The sequence below is a fragment of the Hyalella azteca genome, unplaced genomic scaffold, assembly GCF_000764305.2.
Source record: "Hyalella azteca isolate HAZT.00-mixed unplaced genomic scaffold, Hazt_2.0.2 contig9146, whole genome shotgun sequence".
Classification (NCBI taxonomy): Eukaryota; Metazoa; Arthropoda; class Malacostraca; order Amphipoda; family Hyalellidae; genus Hyalella; species Hyalella azteca.
The window spans coordinates 2,018-26,200 of record NW_025939223.1 but is presented as its reverse complement, the minus strand read 5'-3'; the positions used below and the strand labels follow the sequence as shown (position 1 = coordinate 26,200).

General features: G+C 39.8%; 2 protein-coding genes across 2 annotated transcripts; both read left to right on the top strand.

The window, feature by feature from the left end:
- The first annotated feature begins 4,844 nt into the window (after positions 1 to 4,844).
- On the top strand, positions 4,845 to 18,086 carry LOC125178366 (NLR family CARD domain-containing protein 4-like). The gene is made up of 4 exons (XM_047881931.1): positions 4,845 to 4,867; positions 13,257 to 14,576; positions 15,810 to 16,024; positions 17,977 to 18,086. The coding sequence occupies exons 2-4, from the start codon at positions 13,270 to 13,272 to the stop codon at positions 18,084 to 18,086; spliced, it is 1,632 nt and encodes a 543-aa protein (XP_047737887.1). The 5' UTR covers positions 4,845 to 4,867; positions 13,257 to 13,269.
- Positions 18,087 to 18,532: 446 nt separating this feature from the next.
- Positions 18,533 to 20,366, top strand: LOC108676367 (the record flags this gene model as incomplete). The annotated part of the gene is made up of 4 exons (XM_018164435.2): positions 18,533 to 18,599; positions 19,511 to 19,614; positions 19,834 to 19,900; positions 20,219 to 20,366. Coding segments are annotated over exons 2-4 (311 nt in total), but the record flags the coding sequence as incomplete, so codon positions are not given.
- Between the last annotated feature and the right edge of the window lie 3,817 nt (positions 20,367 to 24,183).

The following is a 24,183-nucleotide window of genomic DNA, read 5'->3' as shown; positions in this document are numbered from 1 at the left end:
TGGTGAGTGGCGGGGGCTGTTGGTGAGTGGCGGGGGCTGTTGGTGAGTGGCGAGGGCTGTTGGTGAGTGGCTGAGGTGTGATCCTGGACGCCCTATGTGGCGCCTGTCAGACGCTATATTAGGCGCCACCTGAGGATAGGGACACGGGACTAAGTGCGCGAGGGATAAGTAATTAAGGCACCATCTGTCTAGAGAACTTATCTTGATACGGGGTGGTAATACAGAGATACAATACAGGTAAAGCTAATATAATACAATAATATATAATTTATAATAATAATAAAGCTAATATAATATAATACAGAGGTACGATACAGGTTAAGCTAAGACGTCGACCGTTAGGTCGGAGTAGCTCTAACGCGAATCACATCGCGGCGTGCGGACTTGTCAGCTACTGGGGGGCTTACTAAGGTTCCCAGCCCTTTTTTTTACTCACCTGACTAATAGTCAGGGCTTTCGCCTACAAATAAAAAAAGGCTTGATCACGTGATGTGTCACGTGATGTTGCCCAGACGCAGGTTTAGTACTTTTCTATCAATCTCTACAACGTCAAGTAAATAGCGTCTCAATTATAACGAAAAGAATGAGACGTCTGATTGCCGTCGGACACGTCGGTCATAGCCATTTGTGTGGACATGCATTGCACATTTTTCATTGGGTAGCTTGGCCCTTATAGTTAAGGGGCGTTCGACCCACAGCACGAGCAGTGAAATGAAGTAGCGATGATTGCTTCTTATGCCAGGCCAAAGTGAGTCAGGATGACCCATGCAAGGGTAAACGTTGCATTGCAGTATAGACATAGACAAAGACTAACTCATTTCTTTGAGTGTGTTGAACTAATCAAATTCATCGCAGTACAACTACATCTTATTACTATAGTACAGTACAATATACTTAGTGACAAAGAAAGAATAACAATAATTAATTTCGTAAGATTAGGCTCATGGCGGGCACATCATGTGACAATGCGCCTCATATGCCTAAATTTCAGTTGATAATATTATAAAATAAATTTATTTACTTTAGCGCTTCATTTCAATTGATAATATTGTATAATGAATTTATTTACTTCACTGTAAATTTCAGTTGATAATAGTACAGAATAAATTTATTTATTTTAGCGTAAATTTCAGTACTGCCGTGCTGATGCTGCAGGTGCTGCCGTGCTGATGCTGCAGGTGCTGCCGTGCTGATGCTGCAGCTGTTGCCGTGCTGGTGCTGCAGTATTGAATGTCATGTCATGACTGTTTATAAAAGAATCACTCTGTGATGTTGATATATAGTCTTCACATATACAGCAGACTTTTCCATCCTATTGTCATTGAATATTTTGTATGGCAATTTATTTATATTTTATTAATAACTATAAACTTGCACCTTCTGCTGTGGGACATGCGGCTGTTTGACGGAACATTTCTGTGTGCTGAAGCAAATACGCGGTCACTGTTTGTATAAATGCATACAAAATGTTGTACGCCATACAAATAATCACGACTTGTGTCCTGAATATAATGTATTTCCCGTACGGCATTTCCCTGACAAGTGGTGTACGCTATACAAATAATCACGACTTGTGTCCTGAATATAATGTATTTCCCGTACGGCATTTCCCTGACAAGAAGACGGCAGCAGATATACGCGCCCGCGCCGTGCAGGGCAACAGCGGCGAGCGTCGGGGGCGTGGAGAAGACGGGGTGAATATGGGGTGAATATGGGGTGAATATGGGGTGAATATGGGGTGAATATGGGGTGAATATGGGGTGAATATGGGGTGAATATGNTATATTACGGTACACGGGATGGTAATACATGAGTTATATTACAGTAAACGGGGTGGTAATATGTGAGTTATATTACAGTACACGGGATGGTAATACATGAGTTATATTACAGTAAACGGGGTGGTAATATGTGAGTTATATTACAGTACACGGGATGGTAATACATGAGTTATATTACAGTAAACGGGGTGGTAATATGTGAGTTATATTACAGTACACGGGATGGTAATACATGAGTTATATTACAGTAAACGGGGTGGTAATATGTGAGTTATATTACAGTACACGGGATGGTAATACATGAGTTATATTACAGTAAACGGGGTGGTAATATGTGAGTTATATTACAGTACACGGGATGGTAATACATGAGTTATATTACAGTAAACGGGGTGGTAATATGTGAGTTATATTACAGTACACGGGATGGTAATACATGAGTTATATTACAGTAAACGGGGTGGTAATATGTGAGTTATATTACAGTACACGGGATGGTAATACATGAGTTATATTACAGTAAACGGGGTGGTAATATGTGAGTTATATTACAGTACACGGGATGGTAATACATGAGTTATATTACAGTAAACGGGGTGGTAATATGTGAGTTATATTACAGTACACGGGATGGTAATACATGAGTTATATTACAGTAAACGGGGTGGTAATATGTGAGTTATATTACAGTACACGGGATGGTAATACATGAGTTATATTACAGTAAACGGGGTGGTAATATGTGAGTTATATTACAGTACACGGGATGGTAATACATGAGTTATATTACAGTAAACGGGGTGGTAATATGTGAGTTATATTACAGTACACGGGATGGTAATACATGAGTTATATTACAGTAAACGGGGTGGTAATATGTGAGTTATATTACAGTACACGGGATGGTAATACATGAGTTATATTATAGTATATGGGGTGGTAATATGTGAGTTATATTACAGTATACGGGGTGGTAATACATGAGAGTTATATTACAGTGTACGGGGTGGTAATACATGAGGGTTATGCAACAGTATACGGGGTGGTAATACATGAGGGTTATGCAACAGTATACGGGTGGTAATACAAGAGAGTTACAGTACAGTATACGGGGTGGTAATACATGAGAGTTACAGTACAGTATACGGGGTGGTAATATATGAGAGTTATATTACAGTATACGGGGTGGTAATACATGAGAGTTACAGTACAGTATACGTGGTGGTAATACATGAGAGTTACAGCACAGTATACGGGGTGATAATACACGAGAGTTTTAATGCAGGTATAGGCTAGAACGTCGACCCGTTTGGGCGGAGTAACTCTAACGCTAGTTACATTTCGGCGCGTTTGTTAGCTTCTGCAAGGCTTTACTAAGGTTCTCTGCCCATTTATAGACTTTGTACTTCCGCCCACAAGTCCTTGCACTCGTGACATATATGCTTTATAAGCTGTCAACTCAGCGTCTGAGACAAGCTCTCAGTGACACAGTGGACTCGTAGCTAACTAGGTCTGCTGGTCTGCCGGTAAACACATGAGGATTTATATGAACAAACTGCTCTCGGACAAATATCCCACTACTGGCAATCACAGCTCAGGGAACGTGTACATGACAGCCTTGACAGGTACAGTATATAATATAAGAGTTAGCAAATATCCTACTACTGACAATTAATCATAGCTCTTGGAACGTATATAACATGTTTGTAATATAGGAGTTAGCAAATATCCGACTACTGGCAATTAATAACAGCTCTGAGAAAGTATATGTAGCCGCCATTTTCCACATTCTCTGGAATTTGCAGCAACAGAATTAGCCTACTAGACGCAATTAATTTCAAATGCGCCGCATCATTCAGTGTTTGACCCAGATGCCTGTAGTACTAGAGGAACCACGCTAAGCGTTTCCTTAGATATGGAGTTTCATCTGATGTCCACTCAAAGCAACGCAAATCAACGCTGACATTCAACTGATGTCCACTCAAAGCAACGCAAATCAACGCAGACATTCAACTGATGTCCACTCAAAGCAACGCAAATCAACGCAGACATTCAGCTGATGTCCACTCAAAGCAACACAAATCAACGCAGCCATTCAGTTGATGTACACTCAAAGCAACGCAAATCAACGTAGACGTTAATCAATAAAAAGAAACGTGTGTGAACGTAATAAATAAATAATAATACTATATAATAAATAATAAAATATAAATCAATAATAAAAGGTAACGTGCGTGTAAATGTGAACATCATAAACGGAGTAGAAATCTAAGTTTTAAGGTTAATTCATAAAATAAATAAAAAATTTTTATTGCACTAAGGGATGGACGGGAAGGATAGCGTGAAAGCGTTTCGAGGTTATGCGCGCCAAGTTCTAATCTCGGTAAAATTTTTCACCTTATGTATAATTGCCAATACTATATACGACAGTTTGCTTGAGATTCTTATCACGATTATCCGGTCTTCTTAACGGTGTGAAAGCTTTATAATAATTATTCTCTTAACCATAATCAAGTTGTCCGGATGGTGAAACTGGAATATTGAATTGGATAATATGAACACAACAATTATGAATTTTTAATGTGGAGAATCCAGACAATTCATCAAAAGTGTAATCCAGCATTACCGATATTTTAATCGTAGCAAAACAATATCAGTGCGATCCAATCCATTTGATTTTTAGATTCATTGATGAAATTCTTGGCAGAAATTCGATTGCATTCATTTTAAATCAGATATTGATTAGCTACCGACACATTTTAGGCGTACCGCCGAAGCAGATGTGTTAGTAATTCAAGGTCGGTCAAGCGATCAATAGCGCCGCCGTCAAGAAGTTGTTTGCGTTCGGTTGGCTGGCAACCGAACGACAAGTGGAAGTTGTACGTCAATATGTAGCATTTATAACGGAAGCTCTCTCTACAACGCTCAGCTCGCTCGTGGTGAACTGTTGTTCGTGTCGTGGGGAGCGCAAGTGGGGAGTGTTGTTTTACTACGCAAGTGGAGAGTGTTGTTCTGCTACGCAAGTGGAGAGTGTTGGTCTGCTCAGCCTCCTGTTCTTCACGATTGATACGCTCGTCGAGCTTCGGGTAGCTTCTGACATCAGTCTGAAGTACTGAGTGTTTGTTCCTTGTGAATTTAATTCATATATGAGTAATTAAGCAGAAGTTCGTCACTTATGCAAGTTTGATTGAGGACCAAAGCATGCTTTCCATAAGCAATTTTATTATTGTTTTTTTTACATAAGCCGAATAACATTACTTGCTTGTGATTGGAGATCGAAAAGCAGGTTTCCAAATGACTTTACTGGAATATGACGTCGTCTATATTCAATATTCATTCTCAAGTGAGGGAAGAGTTTTAAAGCACTTGAAATTTAAAATTTGGATATGACATATGTGCATACAAAGGGTATCTTAGATACGGTTTGAAATCAAAACTTAAAATTAATCCAAGAATAATTTCAACATCCTGACAAATCCGGTGGCTTATAAATTGATAGCAGGAAACTCGTCCTTGATGATGAGAGCCTCCGCTATCGCCAGTTTTGTGGTGTCGGGGTATCGCTTGACGATGCTGATGCAGGCATCGGGTAACGCATGATGATGCTGGTGCAGACTCGGGGCACCGCATGATGATGCAGGTGCAGGCGTCCAACGTCGCGCTAGTGAAGGTTTCGTTGTGAGCCTCCTGCTTATGGTTCTTAGGTCCTTCATTTGGAGGTAGCATATATTCATATTTGACTATATATATTATATATATATATATATATATACTTAGTAATACCGCGACAGTTATTAGTTCACGTTTTTCAATTAGTTATTTAAGGTAAAAGAACCTTTCCTGGCTGGACCTAATCTTAGTAAAATTGGAAAAAAAGTGTCTAAAAAAGCTTTTTTCACGCCTCTTACCCTAACTCTAACCCTAACCTAACAAGATTTTCTTAAATTAGCATGTCGTATAATAGAGTTCATCTTTTTTCGTGTCGCACTATTAGCAAATACTAATCATAGGTAGATTCTACGACATTGGTACATTCCGAGACGATAATTGTGCGACATTTTGTCACACAATAAGCCAAAAATGTCGCGCAATTGTCGAAAGTATGAGTGACGTTTTGATCGAACAATACCGCGACACGGTTTTCGGGAACTCTTAACAAACGTGCCGTACAATAACCCTGCTTATCAATAATATATATAAGCAAGATCCTCAATATTAATCTATATAAATTCAATCAGCTACAAGTGAGAAATAAAAAAAAGTTTAAGAAATACAGGCAAATATAATTGGATATCTTGCAGTTCTTCTCCATAAGTGAATAGATTTGGTCAAAAAATATCCATATTTAATTATGCAGTTAATTGTAATAGGGTGCTCATACCACGATAAAATATGTACAATGCAATCCATTCGTACATCAACGTGATATCAACGTTGATTCAATATCAAATCCAACCTTATCAACGCTGAAATGTAAAGTCAAGACGACGTTGCTGGAATGACGTTGATTCAATTTTCATTTGGACTAGAATTCAACATGGATACAACGTCTTGAACGAGCGTTGAATCAACCAGGAAATGCGTGCTCGGAAGAGTATTGAGACCAAGTTTTTGCAGCGATATCGTTGCAGTTACGTCTTGTTTGGTTCTTCTGTTGAGTCTTGTTTTTCAGGGTGTTGTTTTCTTGCACGGAAATAGCGTCCCTGCATTATGGGGGAACGGGAGTTCTTTGCAGGTATTCTGGAAAATTTTACATTGGTGCGTTGGTATTCTGGGGTCGAGTTTTTCTATTAGATCCGGTAAGTTTGGGATCTCGAGCAGTCAGTTGATGATGGTTGGTGAATGGGTGCAGATTACGATGAAGGTGGGTGATGCGACGATGATGATGATGGCAAACGAGATCGTTAAGAGTTCGGGTCGTCCTTGCTCGGTGGTTCGCCTCCTGTGGCGCAAGGGGGACTCGCCCGGGGCCGGCAGCTGTTGGCCCCTGGAGCGGCAAAGGATCCACCAGGGGGCGGGGGGCAATGTGGGGTCAAGCCGCAAGGGGAGATGCCCAACACCCCCCCGCTCACAGCAGAGGAAGAAGTGGGGGGGGGGCAAGTCTCTGACGGGGATCGACGGCCCGAAAACGGAAACGGAGTTCGGGTCGTTTGGGAGGGGAGCGAAAACGCGGGTATTTGATGCAGGTGCAGTCGCGTGTACAAAATATTGCGTAGAAAATAGAGGCCAAACTAGTGGTCACTTAAGTTCCTAATGACATGCACTCACGGTTGAAAGGCTGCTAATCCAAATAGGTAGGAGGCTGAAATTCAAGGTCTTGGAGCGAGCACCAAACTATGAAGAACAGTTAATGACCACTGGGGGTAATCATAGGAAAGCATCGGAATTAACTAGAAAACTATAACTCCCACTAATTGAAGTAAGCAAACATGTCCCGCGTGCTGAAACCACAGCAGCAATCGTGAAAGCTACAGGTGCACGATCAGGTGCTACTGACCAACTAGAGGATTCAGCTAGCTACCATAAACACGCTTCCAGCTAGGTTCGCGTCAGAAGAAGTTATAAAGGTATCGTCTTCAGAGAAGCCTTGAAAAACCCTTGCTCCCAGTTAAAATTTAAGGCCGTGGCGCAGTTGTTTATCGGCGTGGGGGGAGATTATGAGCGCGCAACGGCAGATTGGCCGCTTCTCCCAAATCTCGGCGATATTGCGCTCGTCGGCGGGAGGCGATGGACGGGCCGCTCTGCGACCATCAGCGATAATTTGCGCGAAACTTTAAGGTTGTTTACAAACGAGGGGCCGCCTGCTACTTACGACCATGTTTCGGCTGCTATATACATATAATCGATTCCTCAATCGAACACGTGCGTGCGTAAGTTGGTGTTCGAACCTAAACTTAAACTTTGACATCCACTCCTGTTGAACAAAAGACCGTTGATGATATCGTATACCGATATTTACACAGAGACATTGCATTTTTAGACATCTCAGAACACTGTCACTTTTCAATATTTGATATATAAGTAAATTCATCAATCGCATCAAGATGCCAACAACCCATGAGTAATAACAATATATAAAAGTAACATGATTGAACATACGAATTCAATGTTATCATTCAAAAATGTTCAATATTGGCTTTACCAATCAAGCACAAAAAAATGAATCTATTAGAAATAAAATATACTATATATTATAGATTTATTTTATGATTTCTTTCAAGTGCAGTGACAAAAAAGTGACAAAGAGTTTACAACTGTTTCAGTTGTCAACTATTTATTTATTTTATCATCAGCTTCAACAATTCTATGTCGTTTCTGCCTAGTAGACAGTTCACTGTAAGGTTTCTGTTCGATGCTTAATACAATCCGAAAATATTATCTATCAATTGATCACCTCTAATTTTATTATTGTTAAGAAACTGGATGCTATCATGCTATATTTGAGTAACATTAAAAACATAAGCTCTAAATTATAAATTAATTTTATCTAATATGCTAGCACGAAAATTAAAAATAATAAAAAATTCAGTAAATTCAAATCATTTAGAAACTAACTTTTCCATGTCAACAGCATAATTAACTCAGTTAATTATGCTGTTGACCTATATACTTCTATAATATACTTGTTTTCCTTCAATCAATATTTGATATTTGAGTAAATTCATCAATCGCATCAAGATGCCAACAACCCATGAGTAATAACAATATATCAAAGTAACTTGATTGAACATACGAATTTAATGTTATCATTCAAAAATGTTCAATATTGGCTTTACCAATCAAGCACAAAAAAATGAATCTATTAGAAATAAAATATACTATATACGGTAGTCTATATTTATTTTATGATTTCTTTCAAGTGCAGTGACAAAAAAGTGACATTGCTCCCATAGACACTAGAAATTAAAATTGCAGGTAATAGGCTAATTTGGTTTTAGAAATAATGGTCATAACATACCACAGATGCGCGATGAGCATATGTAAGATACTTTCTCTGAACCAGCACAAATTTTTTACCAAGAGTTTACATCAAACTTTATTCGCCACTGCCTGCTTGAACTTGTGGAGGGTGGAATGGAGGAACAGATTCACTTATGCATTAAACATTTACATTGTGATCTTATAGAGACTTATGCCATTTATTGAAGTGGATAATTCATTGAGTGTATATCTTTAGGAGATGGCAAAAGACCTTGATATGTCTTTGCTGGATTGATGTAGAATATGCAAAACACATTTACAAGAATTTCACTCCATATTGATCAAATACCACACTAGGCATAGTGGCGAAGGCCAAAGCGAAGAGTTTCTTAGGCTCTCCTTCAATTCATTTTTAAGACTTATAAGTTTTAAGTAGACCATTAAAATATCATGGATACCAGCATCTTCTTACTTATTTATATAAGATATTGGCTTAAATCTGGAGTAAATGAGAAAATTAAAAATGAACTGATTCTAAAAAAGTCACTGGTTTAACAGTTGCCACTATGATCACTAGGGACCAGTGACCACACGACCTGACAAGAGGATGAGTCATGAGAGCACGCTAAAAATTAAGGAATCTTTTAAATACAGGTATTCTCAGACCAGTCTCGCCCATTGCAATTCTTATAAAGATCTTAATTTAGGCCTCAGATTAACATATCAACACAAAGGAAAGTATAAACACAATTGATATTTGCTATGGCGTCACCGCGTCGGATCTGTCATGGCAGCCGGCGATATGAGTCACGGACGTGGCCGCGAGTCGGATACGCGAAATAATATTTCTATACTTTACTGTTTTAAAATTAGGAATAGGATACATAAAAATTAAAATTGATTGTAAAAAGTAAGTTAAATAATTTGCAGTAAACACCCACATCCCATTCGATTTTGCATTCGAAGTAAGCTATGTTGAATAGCCTAATTGTTTATTTAAACACATCGACAGTGGCGTCACCGGCCAGCACCAGAAGTCCAGAACAGAATATTGCACCAGAAGTCCAGAACTTCAATTGATTATTTGAGAAATTTACAGGTCTAGCATAGTCACGTTATTTCTTAAATAAACACAAAAAAGTAATTCATTTATGAGCAGACTTAAAGTTTTATCGAGAATTTAGACTTAATTCGGCTCGAGACTGACGTTGCACCACTTCCTACATGATGCACCATGACTAACTACAATCTGAAGTCAAGCGAGGGACTGCCGAAAGTAGTCAAAAGAGAACCTACTTTAGCTTTATTTAAATCATATTATATAATGAACATTTTACATTGATTTCAAGCTGTAAAAATGAGTAATTTTCAAAATGCTATATATACAAATATTAATGCATCATTCAAGTAATTTTCGGAGTAATGGATGTGAAGGAACATCAAAGAATCAGCTTAGACAAACTACATAACGAATAATCAGCAAAATTAAGCGGCGATATTGTTGCTACACTATATGCAGAGGCGCCAATACTGAGAAGACTACGCATTGATTTCAAATTAAACACTCAAGTAGAAGCATAATAATTTTATCATTATATAACACAATGCATTAAAGCCTTTTACAAAACCATGGAAAATCTTTTCGTGATACGAGGATAACTTTCATTATCTCTGATGATCAAACAGCTAATTCGAACCATCAATTAGTTTTACCCAATAGACATTCCTCCTAACTCACCAGCGAACTCACAAGATTTTCTTCTCAAAACTTGCCCATTTTGAAGGAATTTGTATGAAATTTAAATTAGAGTTATTTAATAAAAATATGTCCCGGTAGGGATTATCACATATTTTTGCGTCGTTTCGGTCCTGATTGAATCTTAAAAACGCTAATTTGGCAAGTAATCAGCTTTTATTGTAGCTCCCTCAATTCATATGTGACCTAAATTTAAAAATTAATAGGTCATCTGGAGAAACCTAAGTTACACAATCCTCTGAAGCCTTAAACTTTAGAAGGCCTTGGGCCTATTGCTTCAGCGCCATCACATATATTTTATTTTATTCCAACTGCCCGTTTATGAATGAGACATAAGTATTGATGCATTGACCAGCCGTTGCTAAATATTTCAGAGAATGCGTGCCTTGCGCAACTATTGAGCAAATCAATAAAAAACTTTGTATTTTATTTCCAACCTGATGAGGTCAACAATATTGCACTATGTATATTTCGTAAGCATTAAATTAAACACTTAAATGGCGATACAATCTATGAATTATCTTCGAGTTCTTGATGGTTCATTTCTCTAAGGATTTTTTTATAGCGAACAGCTTATTTATGGCATGATAACTTCGTACTTGAAACAAAATAAATAAATTTTGCTTCTAATTTCGTTCTGGAATAAAATACGTCATAGAGCATAATATCATAATAAAATCGCAGAATAGCTTATATAGTAATCATGTGAACACCAAAATTGAAATAAACTCACGGTCGTCTTAAAAAAAGACTAATCGCGTTATATACATATACGCAATTATCTTTTGTATATTCACAGTTTTTTCTTCACGATTTATACAGTTGTCAAAATATTTAATAATTCAAACTTCGAACGCTATTTCATTGGTGGCTATTGATCAATTATTAAGAGATGGCCACGCGTGGTGAAACTGCACTAAGCCACCGATAAATAGCACCCTATAAATCATCGATGAGTGCCACCTATGCTCGCACATCCTCTCGATTTAGCAGCGTTTCAATGATGGTTTTTGGCTGGCGTGGCCACCCACCGTTACGCCACCGATAATCTACCATCGCCACCTATAATCATCGATGCGCCACCTTTAATTTTTATTTGGGGAATACGTACAATAACACGCATGCATTGCGTTGTCTTTAACACGCTTGTGTTACTTTTATGTCTACATATGTGAGTCGCGTTCTAGCAACAGGCGTGCATTGTCTTTTCGGCAACGCTCCCAAATTACTTGTATACGCATAGCTTCACAACCCACGCTCTCGAGGCAAGACTGATAAACAATCCCCATAATACTTCCCGTTCAAAGGTGGGATTACCCACTACCCCCCACTACCAGCCGACGCTCTGGTGCCACTGTCTGCTGTCAGTAGTTAGGTGCATTTTGTCGTGTGCGGATGATACATGCTCCTCGTTTCTAGCGTTTATCCTTGGTGTAAATTGCGATGCAAACGAATAGAAAACAACCAAGTTTCTAAAGGCTGAACATGTTAATTTAGGAATCTTTAGAAACACAACTTCGTTAGTGTTTAAGGTCCAGTGCCTCATAAAGTAAAGCTCTTTGGCGGTTGGAATACTTGGAATGACAACATTTAAGAACATACCGTCGAGCATATTTTTGCTGGCATTTTCTTACTGAAATTTTCAACTTTAGGGCATATTGACACGAACGTGTTATTTCAGCTGCTCGTGTTCTTATACTCGAGGTTATAATTTTTGATTCTCCAACCAAGATATCAGAATCGTTTTGTGGACTGTAGAACCGAAAGCTTAGACTCGTCAAGTCGATTAACTTTGCGTGCTCAAGCTAAGGTTCTAATAATCGGCCCGAACGTGTAAATATTTTTATTTCTGTCGAAATTTGTTATACCTGTTCTTACCTCATATCTCAGAATGACTGCATTAAATGTCGCTTTACAATTGTGTCGGTATACGTTGTTATATAATTCCCCATGCCCGCCACAATTATTATATACTGTATAGCCCCAAAAAGTAAGAGAGCTATACATAAAGTGGAGGGCGTGGGGATTTTTTTGGCTCGAAATTCACGTTCGGCCATCCCTGGCCGGCGGGAATTTTGCGCAGCGGTCCCGCCAATAGCGGCAACCACTTGCGCGATAGCGCGGACGCTGGCAGTGCCTGTCGGCCTTGTCGCTCGCGGTAGGACAGACTGACTGCGGCAGCAGGCCCTTTCCTGGCCGAGAAGCTCTGCCGCAATATTGGGCTGTTGTGGACATTCCGGCGCTGTTAACCCCCTGGCGTTGCGCTGGGGCGAGCGTTGGTGCAGACAAGTTGGCGATGCTGAAGCTGAACCTTCCAGACTGCGGCGATGTCTGACCGGGATAGAAAAATTGTCACTACGACCCATTTTCGCGTATGACTCATATTTAGAGGCAAATTTTTCTCTATGTGCGAGCATAAGTATAGATGTGTTCCGAATATTCATTATGAAGAGAATTACGTTACAGTTAATATTTTCTTTTTAACGGGAAAAATTTGTCTTTCTAATCATTTGAAGCAGTAATATAGTAACTGCAATTTACTGAATGAACTTCAAAACCTGATCTACACGGTACAAAACCTGATCTGCACTCAAAACCCGATCTCCGGACTTTACGACCTGGAGTCAGTCACTTAGCAATTGGATCGATGTTGAAGTCCAGCAGCCAATAACCAATTCATTGATTAGTTGACGCGCCAATCATATGAACTGGACCGTGGGTGGAAGATGTTTATTTAGAATGTGGGCTGTGATTAATAATAATTCATACGTGTTACCAAGCTCGTGTTTCGTGTGCAGGGTTAACGGCAAGATGACAGCCTTTGGTGGGTTTTCACCTGGTGGGAGAGATCTGGCTTATTACTGCTACTGCGTCACTACAAAGGGCAGGCAAATTGCCAATCAACGTTTCCAGGAGTACGCAAAAGAAGATCTACTTTTCGATGCTGGCTGCGTTGAAAGGCTGGCTGTGTTTCATCAACTCAACCTGACGTTAAAGGAAGAGGGAAAAAATGAACTTACGCTTCAGCAGTTATTTGATTCATTGAAAGAAAGAATCGCACTTGTTTCTGCCAATGTTGGTGCTGGGAAGACCACCCTACTCATGTACCTAATGCTTAAATTTTCTGGTCCTCAGTCTGACGTCCCAAACTATCTCCAATGCTTTGAAATCATCGTGTTCATTCAGTGCAGGGACAGACATAATAGAAATTTGGAGGAAGTTGTCAAATGGCATTTTGGAGTTTCGTGCGCGGACATGACAGCAGAAGATATTTTGCGAACTCTCCAGCATCTCCGCGTGCTGTTCCTGGTTGATGGATTCGATGAATACAACGAAGTGTCGTTGGCTGTGTTGCAACAGCTGTTGGATAAAACATGGCACCAGCACTCCCGCATTCTCATTACGACTTGTCCTTGGGCTGTCAAAGATCTCAAGAACTTGTTGAGAAAGAAATGCAAGGTTTCTGAGGAGTGCAAGATCTTGCCAATCACAGAGCTAGGAAAGCAGCTGGATTTTATCGAAAAATATAGATTCCATCTGACCAAGTGCAGTGATGCCGCACTAGCGATGCGTGAACTGTTTTCCAATCTAGACCCGGATGTGCAATCATTATTCACAGAACCAATTCTTTTGCTGTACTTCTGCTCTATTTTTAAAGAAACTCCAGAAAAAAAAGATAAATTTAGAAGCTCGAGCGATATGTTAATGGACAGATTTACGCTTCAAAAGATCGTCTTGAAAACAAAGCTGAGCGATATCGGTGTCACTGATCCAGACATTCTCATTGAAAAACTTTTGAGAGTCATTGGCAAGTGGGCGTTGGAGTTCCTTGCCTGCAATCATGTTACCTTCACCTCCGCCGAAATCTTAATCTTGAAGGAACATTGCTGCGACAAGATAAAAGTTAACACTTCGAATATTGAAGTAGCTACTGAAGTGCTTATCAACACCATGCTTGTAGTGGAGAAATCGCGGTCAGGAAGCAAGGACACGACTTATTCTTTCCCGCATAAGTCCGTCCAAGAAACTGCGGCAGCAAACTATGTTGCTAGGCAGATGATGCTCACTGAAGATACTCTTCAAGAGATCCTGGGAGTGGAGTCAACGGAGAATGAAAGGTAGGCCCAGAAATTCAGGTATCGTGCAGCTGTAGTCTACTGTTAATCAGATATTTATAAGTTGATATCTAGTTTAGACTTAATATTTATTGCGTCAGTGAAACTTTGGGCTTAGTTTTGAGCCAGCTGCAGCCCGTACAGTAAAATAGAAATATTATTCCCTATGGTTGTGGTCTCTGGCGTACTTTCATTTGATTTAATTTCGGACAATTATTTCAAAAGCTCAGTATTTGTTAGACTTGTAGCTCGTATTATCATTTGAATTGCTTGCTTGACGGTATTATTGTGTCAGTCCTGTGAACAATCTTCGTCATTCGCTCCTGTTGGTGGACATGGCCAGTCATACCTATAACTCTAGTGTTTACTGCATGGGTTGGCATGTAAGTGGCAATCGAAGTGATGAACTAACTAACTTATAATGCGTTTGGAAATTGTCTTGCTTCTACTTACTATTGTCAGGTGTCTGTTTCTACGACCACCTGATAGATATTTTACTGAGAGTCATGATACTTTGTTGTTCCAAGTATGACTAAGGCAGGAAAAGTGAAACGCACGGTAACGCTAGATCTAATATAATAATAAAGTGGCTCGGTGTGTACAGAAGAAAGGTGATTGACAGGCACAGCACAAGTACGTGCTGGATGAGCGGCTAGCAAGGTGACGGCTAGGCATTTCTGCTACGACTGACGAGCGGTGCATAGATCAAGATATATACATAGGCCTTAACAGGGATGACGTCACTGAGCGTGACTCTACCATGTGGGTACATATAACAGGCTATAAGATGGGTGACGTATGATAACCTAGATGGTTATAGATCACCGGACACTATTGTATTTATCCTACTACTTACTGTTGCATTAATCCTACTACTTACTATTGTATTTACCCTCCTACTTAATATTGTTTTCACCCTCATACCTACTATTGTATTTACTTACTTACTATTGTATTTACCATAATTCTTACTATTGTATTTCCCTTCCTACTTACTCTTGCATTTACCCTTCTACTTATTGTTGTATTACTTTGATGGCATGAGATGCATGCCGCTCCGATGGCATGAGATGCATGCCGCTCCGATGGCATGAGCTGCAGGCCGCTCTGATGGCATGAGCTGCATGCCACATTTATTAACATTATACAAACAAGAAACCAAAGTATTTCATAAGCTGCAGACGACGTACAGGCTTGACTCTCCCAATGAATCCCCACCCACTTGTAATCCCCCAGGCTGCGGGAGGTGCTGCTGCATGTGGTGGCGGCCCTCAGCAGGGACAGCCCCCGCCACCTCACGCGGCGGTGGGGGGAGCTGAAGGAGGCCCTGAGGGAGGCCCGCGTCACCGCCGCTGATGTGATGGACTGCGTCGCGCGCTGCCCCGACCACGCGGAGGCGGTGGCCGAGCTCGCCGCCCTAACGGAGGACGAGGAATGGCACGTCAGGAACGGTGGGTGAAGTTCCCTAGTGGTGTGACGGTGACTTGTTGAGTGTGATGAATGACGTGTTGGTTGTGATCTGTGACGTGTTGGTGTGATGGGTGACGTGTTGGGTCTGATGGGTGACGTGTTGGGTGTGATGGGTGACGTCCCAAATAAAAATTTAAGGTGGCGCATCGATGATTATCAGTGGCTACAGGTGGAAATTACAGTATAGGTGGAGCACCGATGACGCATCGATGCGGCATCGATGGCGTGTCCGGCCTATGTTCCACCTATAACCTGCCTATGGCCACCCTACTAAAAAAACTCTTCTTCCACCAATAACTGCCCATTGGCACCGGTGGCGCATCGATGAGCCACCGATGGCCACCTTTAAAATAAAGTCGATAAAAATTTTCCCTTTAGCTTCACATACGATTTATTTACATTTACTGACATTGCTCCAGACAACCATATTCTGAGGACTACGTATGAATATACACCCTGGCAGTACAATTAACAATGTCAGACATGTAGCAGGAACAAATTATCAGAGTACCATACACATACCTCGTGAGAAATCGACATGAAGAAAGTACCAGCCTGCAGGATTCGAACTCCGATCTCCCCCACGCGAAGCAGACTCTCTACCGTTGCGCCAGCGGAGAGGACATGGCAGTCGAGTAATTTTAAAAGATTTAACTGAAGTATTGAAAATATTAATTTCATCGAAAAATGAGAAAATACGCTAAAAAGTAAAGAAAAACCACGCAATTAAACTGAATTTATTGAATCGAATTGCTGTCGAGGAAACACAAAAAATGGAATATAGACGATTGGCGCGAGCTGCTGCCCGGTGGAAGTCCTCTGAATCGGGAGCAGGAGCTTCACCTGGCTAGGGTAAACCAGCCAGGTAGCACAGGGAAACTGACGCGCTGACTTCCGTGCAGTCCATCCTGTCAAAATAAATGCCAACTGATTTTAATGTAACGAAAACCAAAGGAGAAAATTAGAACAAGCTGAATGTTAGGGTTCAAAATATCATATGCTTAAATTTACGAACCTAACAGCTATGTCTTGAAATTTAAATGGTAATCTTAAAATAAGAGATTTATAGAACTAATTGGCTTTCTAATGAATATATATATTCAGCAGGAAGACAAGACGAATTTTATTATTTGGGTTGAGAGTAGTGAAGGGGAGACGGTTAACCATAATGGAAACCGGCCGGAGCTACAAGTTACCACAACACCCTGAGCTTAAGGCTCTGATTGAGAACCGCGAGGCCTCGAACAGGCTCGGCTCTTCCCTATGAGTTTCTTCACAAATTAGGCTGAACTTTATTGCACTCTTAAATAAGATGGCGATATGGATTTTTCCATGTTTACCCAGTTATTTATTTATAAACGGTGGCCAGGAACAAAAAATATGTAAAATTTGTTTTGAAAGAGTTATAATGAAAGGAATTTTAATGAAACTTTGAATATTATTGTTCACCAAGTCTGCGACTTTTTCACTTTTTTCGAGATGTAAACGGGTTGTAATTTTAATTCTCCATTGAATGGTATACTCGGTATTCCATGATCAGCCTCCTTGTTGTAGAGATTATCTACCAAAAAATAGTTATGATCGAGCCTGCTGATATGCGGAGGGGAAATACCGCATACTAACTGCTCAAATGCAGACGTTGTGGAATACACGAGGGGAAGAGACGTCGTAAATTACAGAACTGTCAGTTCACAACGGGCAGCGTGGTGAAGGCGAACTCAATGAGGGGCGAGGAATAATACGTGACCAGTGGTCGGCCTAGTCCAATTAGTTATAGCCTACAGCTGGCCATTCCTCGGCCACCTGAAAGCGACCAGTTGCCGCGAGAAATTGGCTGGCTAGGATATCATATTACAAAGAGTACAAGCTCGAGGGTAGCGACTAGCCGAGCTTCGGGCAAATCAAAAATTTGTGACGAGCAACCAACCTGCAGCATCCGGTCCTCTCCTCAGCTCTCGCAGAAACCCGTCCTCCGTGAGAAGACGAGCTGATGCCGAAGTCCCCAGATCGTCCCCACATCTCAAGGCCACCATCTCAGAGTAAGACTCAGACAAGACGCACGCTAGGGGTCTCACTCCATAGTGACGATGAAGCGGACGAAAATGAAGGTGTGGCGTCGTTGGCAGTCGTAAAGAATCTGTCTGCTGCGCTGTTTTTGAATCTGACTAGAGGTTTGAGTTAGCTTCTATCTTCAAAAGAGCATGAGAAGAAATGCGGAAGCTTGCCCACACTATTGTAAGAAATGTTGGGAAACTGTAGCCGGCCAAATAAAATCACAACTAACTCAAACCCAAACAATAAACTTCCAACTGGAAATATCTTAGTAAAGATGATTTTTTACAGGAACCTACTCAGACGTACGAAATCTCTCAATATCTGACGGATTAAGATAAGATAAGAAGCTCAGTCGTTATCAAGGCCTTATGAACTATGTCTATGATTCATGTCACGTTCGTATTGGAAGCGCACCTTCAGTGATACACCATCACCTGACGTTGAAGTTGTCTACTCAGATTTCGTGCACAGCAAAGGATATTTTCAAAGCTAGAATAATCGGTATGCCAAATTCAATTGAAAATTGGATTCCCACTTCACATATTTTTGCATCTTTACTAGATTTTAAAACATCATTTAACTTGTGAGATCTTTAATTCCTAAGAATTAGATATTAAACAGTCAAAAAATTGTATATGCAACGAAAAAGTGTACGTTGGTCAGGTTTATAGAAGCTTAAAAGTTAAAAAGCTTCTAATACGATTATAAATTGGAATTATTTGATTATGCTGATTCATTCAAAGTGGCTACGTCAATCTGCTTAATTCATGTGCATTCTTTAAATTTTCCCACACTATTGAAGTTTTCTTCCAGGAATTGGGCCCACAGAATATCCACAGATATTCCCACTCTTTCATATCATTTCTGAACTCTAACACAAATGTAAATAATTAAATGAATTCGGCATCAAGACTGCATGGGATAGCCTGACATAGTTTCACAGTTGCTCAGGAACTTCATGGGTAATGTTGATTTAAAATCTACAGCCGCAAAATTTTAAATGTCTCAGTGGCCAAACACCCTTTGCACTATCCGGCTCATCTCAACTTAATTTGAGTTACGTTTGTCAGTGAAAAATATGATGGATTGCGATAAATAAATATATGAAATTATTGTTTTTCAATCATCTACAACTTTTTGAATCCTGAAAAATATGAATACAACAGGCAGGGTTGATGCAGTTGGTCTACTAACGACTTCACGTCGTATAGCTCGTTCCAATTGTTCAACCTCTTGTTCGGTAACTCAAACGAAAGGACTATATTTATTATTTCTGATTTATCACTTATTGCAAACCAAACAAATGTCATTTAAAGTTCAGGCAACATGTCCAAAAAAGATATTTATTATATTTTTGAAGAATGGTCGATAGAAGTGAAATTCTCTGTGTGCTCGACGACAATTTTTTTCAGGCTCAAAGATGACGCCCAGCGGGACCATTAGGGGCGCTGCTCTGCTGGCGCTGCTGTGCCTGGTTCTGCAGTCTGGCACAGCCTCAGCCTTCTGGAGCGTTGATGTAAGATCTTTTTACAGCACAATAACCTAATAATACAATCATAATTTAGTCGACTTGCAGTCTATTATTCAACATCATTATTGTATAGACCACTTGTCTTCTTCCAAGCTATTATTCAAATTAGAACTGCTCCAACTGATTAAGATAATTTTTATCAAATTCCGGTGCACGCTCATTGTTCTGTATGATGTAATATTTAATTTACTTTGTCCTGGACAGGACGTGTTCGGCTTTCAAAATCTGCACATTTCGGCACTGGTTCGAGAAAAGCGAGCTGCTAGTTCTAGTGAGTGTTTTTTGCAATGAGACTAATTTTAATTCCGAAAAACGAGTGCGTAGTGCTTTAAGTGGGCAGAGGATGAACAGAGGCGTTCAAATTAGCCATTGTATCTTTTTGAAATCCTGGCTCATGAATTTCAGTGAAAAACCTTCGAAAACTAGATATGTCCTCATACCACATTTTTTCTAGGCACTAATTCCATCTTAATGACATTGAATTCTACAGGCTTGGTAACCAGAGTTCCCGTCAGTAAACAGAAAGTTAAATCATGTAAACATGCCTTTACACACTGCTAATTTCAACTTGCATTATGCCTCCTGCCAGATTCATACAACGCTATTCTACGCGTGAACTTCACATCGGTGATAAAGAACGAGGCCGTTAGGAATCAAACTGTCGACTCCATTGTTCAAGAACTGCAGCAAAGTTTTGAGCTGAGATGGCCGGGAAGCGTTAAAGTGGAAGTAGAGAAGTGAGTTAAATTTAGATATTTTTTTAAATTTCCATTACGGGTTTAAGGACTTGCCTAGCATAATTTCAAGTAATACTATGGGCTATTCTGAACATCAAGCATTCCCAAGAACAGGAACGGGTATTCAAATTACAAAATACTGCATTGCGTGAACCGACAAGCCGACTAACCGGGCTGATTGGCAGATATATAAACATATATAAAATATGCTTTTAATTTAGCAACTAAAGGATGAAATGAAGGAAATTGTTTCACACTTCTGAACAATGCCGACAATTATATCAATTTCTGTCAATTTATATATATAAGACAATGAGAAAGGAAAATCACGCGTTAATTTCAGACTAACGAGTTTGCTTATGCTTGTTTGTCTTAATAGTCATGTATAAAATACGTCAAATATCGCGACTATTTTACACGTTTCCAACATTCACTGAATACATTAAATAGCGCGTAAAATGGGATCGTAACCGTCGGCGCTATTAAGTGGTTAATTACCACCATCCCATACAATTGGCTAGCAGTCACCGGTTGTTACAATACTACATTAAATTATTAATAGTAGAGACATTTCAGACCTGCCTATATAGAACAGAATAGATCGGCTTAATTACATTCAGAAACACAACAACTGCTGATTAGCATAGTGGGAACAATATTTAATAAATACTTTACAGTAAGATTCACGCAGGCCGTCTGAAATAAGTAACAAAATCTTAGGCATTCATAAAAGAGAATCAGGTGCAATAATAATTATGACACATCTGGCCCTGCTCGGGTGCAAGTTTGGAACATTAAACTTCTGCTAGCGAACGTCAGACAATCTCAGTGCTGTAACCAATGAATAGGAAGCAGCTCAGAACAAACAATCTCAATTAAAAAAAGTATCATGAAGTGATGAACATAAACTAAATTTTTAGATACGAGTATTCACACCTTCAACACCGCACCTATCACCATTTGACACGTTCACACACGTACCCGACAACATTACTTGATGGTCAATTCCCGCCAAGTGTTGATTGGTCCCCGTAAATCTGAGACCTGAGAGCCTAGTTTAAATAAAACTTTGGCATGGCGGTTACCCCTTAGATGCTGTGATCTTCATTAAATGTTTTTTTTTCAATATATTTTCCCAGTTGCCAATCGTTTCATTGCATTCAAAACCTTAATATTGTTGATTTTGTAGGAGAATTAGTATTCGATAATTGTAATATGTCCTCGGCTGTATATCCCGAGATTCTTTGCTTGTACTGTGATGCTGGAAATGCATGCACGTTCACATGAATGTGTACGCATATCCAGTATGGTAGTGCAGAGTCAATAATCTCGGCGATATACCACCGAGTTTTTTTTAAATAAATAGTTGGAGGCGGCCATGTAAGTTGCGCCGGAGTTTCATGCACGTTGCGCATATGATAGAGGCGCTGCCGCGCTCGGTCAGTCTATGAAACGCGCCGCGGCCGCGTGCCGTTTAAGAACGAAGAACATAAAAAGTGGACACTTCGGCGATGATGCGGAGATGTTACTCGGGCGCCTCAACCGAGCGTCTCTACCTTAATCTACCCAAACACGCCGGCAATACGCCTTGGATTTTTAACTGGGATGGGGCAGCGCGCCCCCCACTTTTTTTAAACTAAATTTTTGATGAAGTTTTAATTGATACGAGGTGGTACTTTGTTTTGTTTAAAGGTACAACTAATGAGAAATGTATGATGTGAATTAGACGCCTATAGAGTTATTCAATTTGTAATGAAACACTATTTGTAAAAAGTGTCAAAATGGGCCCATTGCCCCATTCCTGGGGCAATGGGCCCATGGAATTGGGGCAAGGTCCCTTTAACACACCCTTGGTCCCTTTAACACATTTGCATATTTTTCGTTTAAAAATGATAAAATAACATTTTACAGTTAAAAATAAGAAAAAGCAATAAAAAATATGACATTCATTCATTTATTAACAACTCAAAAAATCATATCCTTGAAAAAATATACTCTTGGCTTAAAAAAATCTATCACTGACGTGAAGAAAAATATTTCATTGACANTCCTAGAGTTTTGAAGCTACAACAATGAGACATAGACCATACGATTTTCAAAGAAAATATCTACAAAATTATGTATGGGTTTTTCTGATTTCGTTACAGTTTGGATTTTATTCTGCCAAAAGGGCAGAAATCGAAAAATGTTCGAAAAATTTCCGAAAAATGCACCTACATACACTAAAATCGGAATTTCAAAAAATTCATACATACTTTCATAGATATGGTCTTTACGCATTGAATGATATGTGTTTTGATGTTGTAGCCTAGAAATCCTAGGACAATATAGATTTCTACAGTACCCCCTTTTTTGGTTGTTTTCTAAGAATTTAACGTTTTGTTTCATCTTTTTTTTCGAAAAATATACACGAACAGAAAAGTCTTAGATTTCTGTTTTACACACGTGTCCCAAGTTTCAGAGTGATCCGTCTGTAAATAACCGAGATAGATTTTGGGGTGGACGCTCCCCATTAAGTGGAGGAACAGAAGCCGTTTTGTACTCAAGGGAAATCCAGATCGAAGTCCAAAAATATTACTATCAGCAAATGGAAGATCAAACACTACTAGAATTTTGGCGTTATGCATATAGTATTGACCCGTAACATAAGAAAAAAAGTTTGGGTACACTATTTGGGACAAGAAGAAAATCAAAATCAATGTGGAAAAGACCTGCACATTCGAACAATGCCTTCAGTCCTGCGAGCTGCTGAAGATTTGTCTAAAAAACCTGCCTCGCTCTACAGAAACCTTGTTGCTAAAAGCAAAATTCCCCAAGAAAATTTCCTAGTGCCCTGCCGAGGAACACCAAACAACTGCAGAACAAGCAACATATTATCAGGAAGAAGCTTGCACAAAACACTGATTGTGTTTCAACCGCTTACGAGTTATTCCAGGAATTGGGGTCAGATAATATCCATTTCATACATCTTGCTCCCAGTCTAAATATTGGGATGAGCAGCCCAACCTTGATCAAGGAACTAATCAAGATAATCCAAGCCGGGGAAACTGTTAAGCTGTCTTATGACACAACGTATCATTTTGGGGGACTTTTATGTATCGTCCATCATAATGCGCCATCCCTAACAAAATTTAGAGCCGAGGGCGGCTCTAGATTAGGGAAGGCGTAGGAATCGGGGAGCATAGTCCATCAGCTTCTCTATGTCCGCTATTTGGTCTTCATTCCGGTCCCCGAATCAGACAGCTACCACAGCCTGGTCCTTATTCTGGCGATCGTTGAGCGGTACGTATTAGGGTCGTCCCCGTTTCCGGTGAAGCTCTGGCCGAGTCTGATTACGTGATTAAAAAAAATCGCCCTCCCTAAGGAGACGTCACTCTCCTTCCCTCTCCGTTAACTTAAATATGCACTAAATGATAGTTATGGACAAAGACATTGAGCGACTTATGCTTCTCGTATCTAAGGAAATTCAGAATCGTGTGTAATGAATTTCGTGGAAAAGCATTTTCCCTTCACATCCGAAGAAATAATGCAAAAAGTCTATATCGATATTCAACTAATGGTAACAATATTAGCGTTGTGAAACCAAACAATATCAGTGTTGTGTATTCTCTGCTATAAGGAACGCTGCCACATCGAAATTTACCAAGGCATTGGAAAATGGACGAAAATTATAACCGTGATGGTATTAATTTTCGCTTGTATTGAATTAACTGATAAAGGATTACCACTCTATTGTATTCCTAAGCATTTATTGCTACTAATATATTATATTGGTAAGCTCTATTATTGGTAAGCATTTACAGCCATTGAGAACATT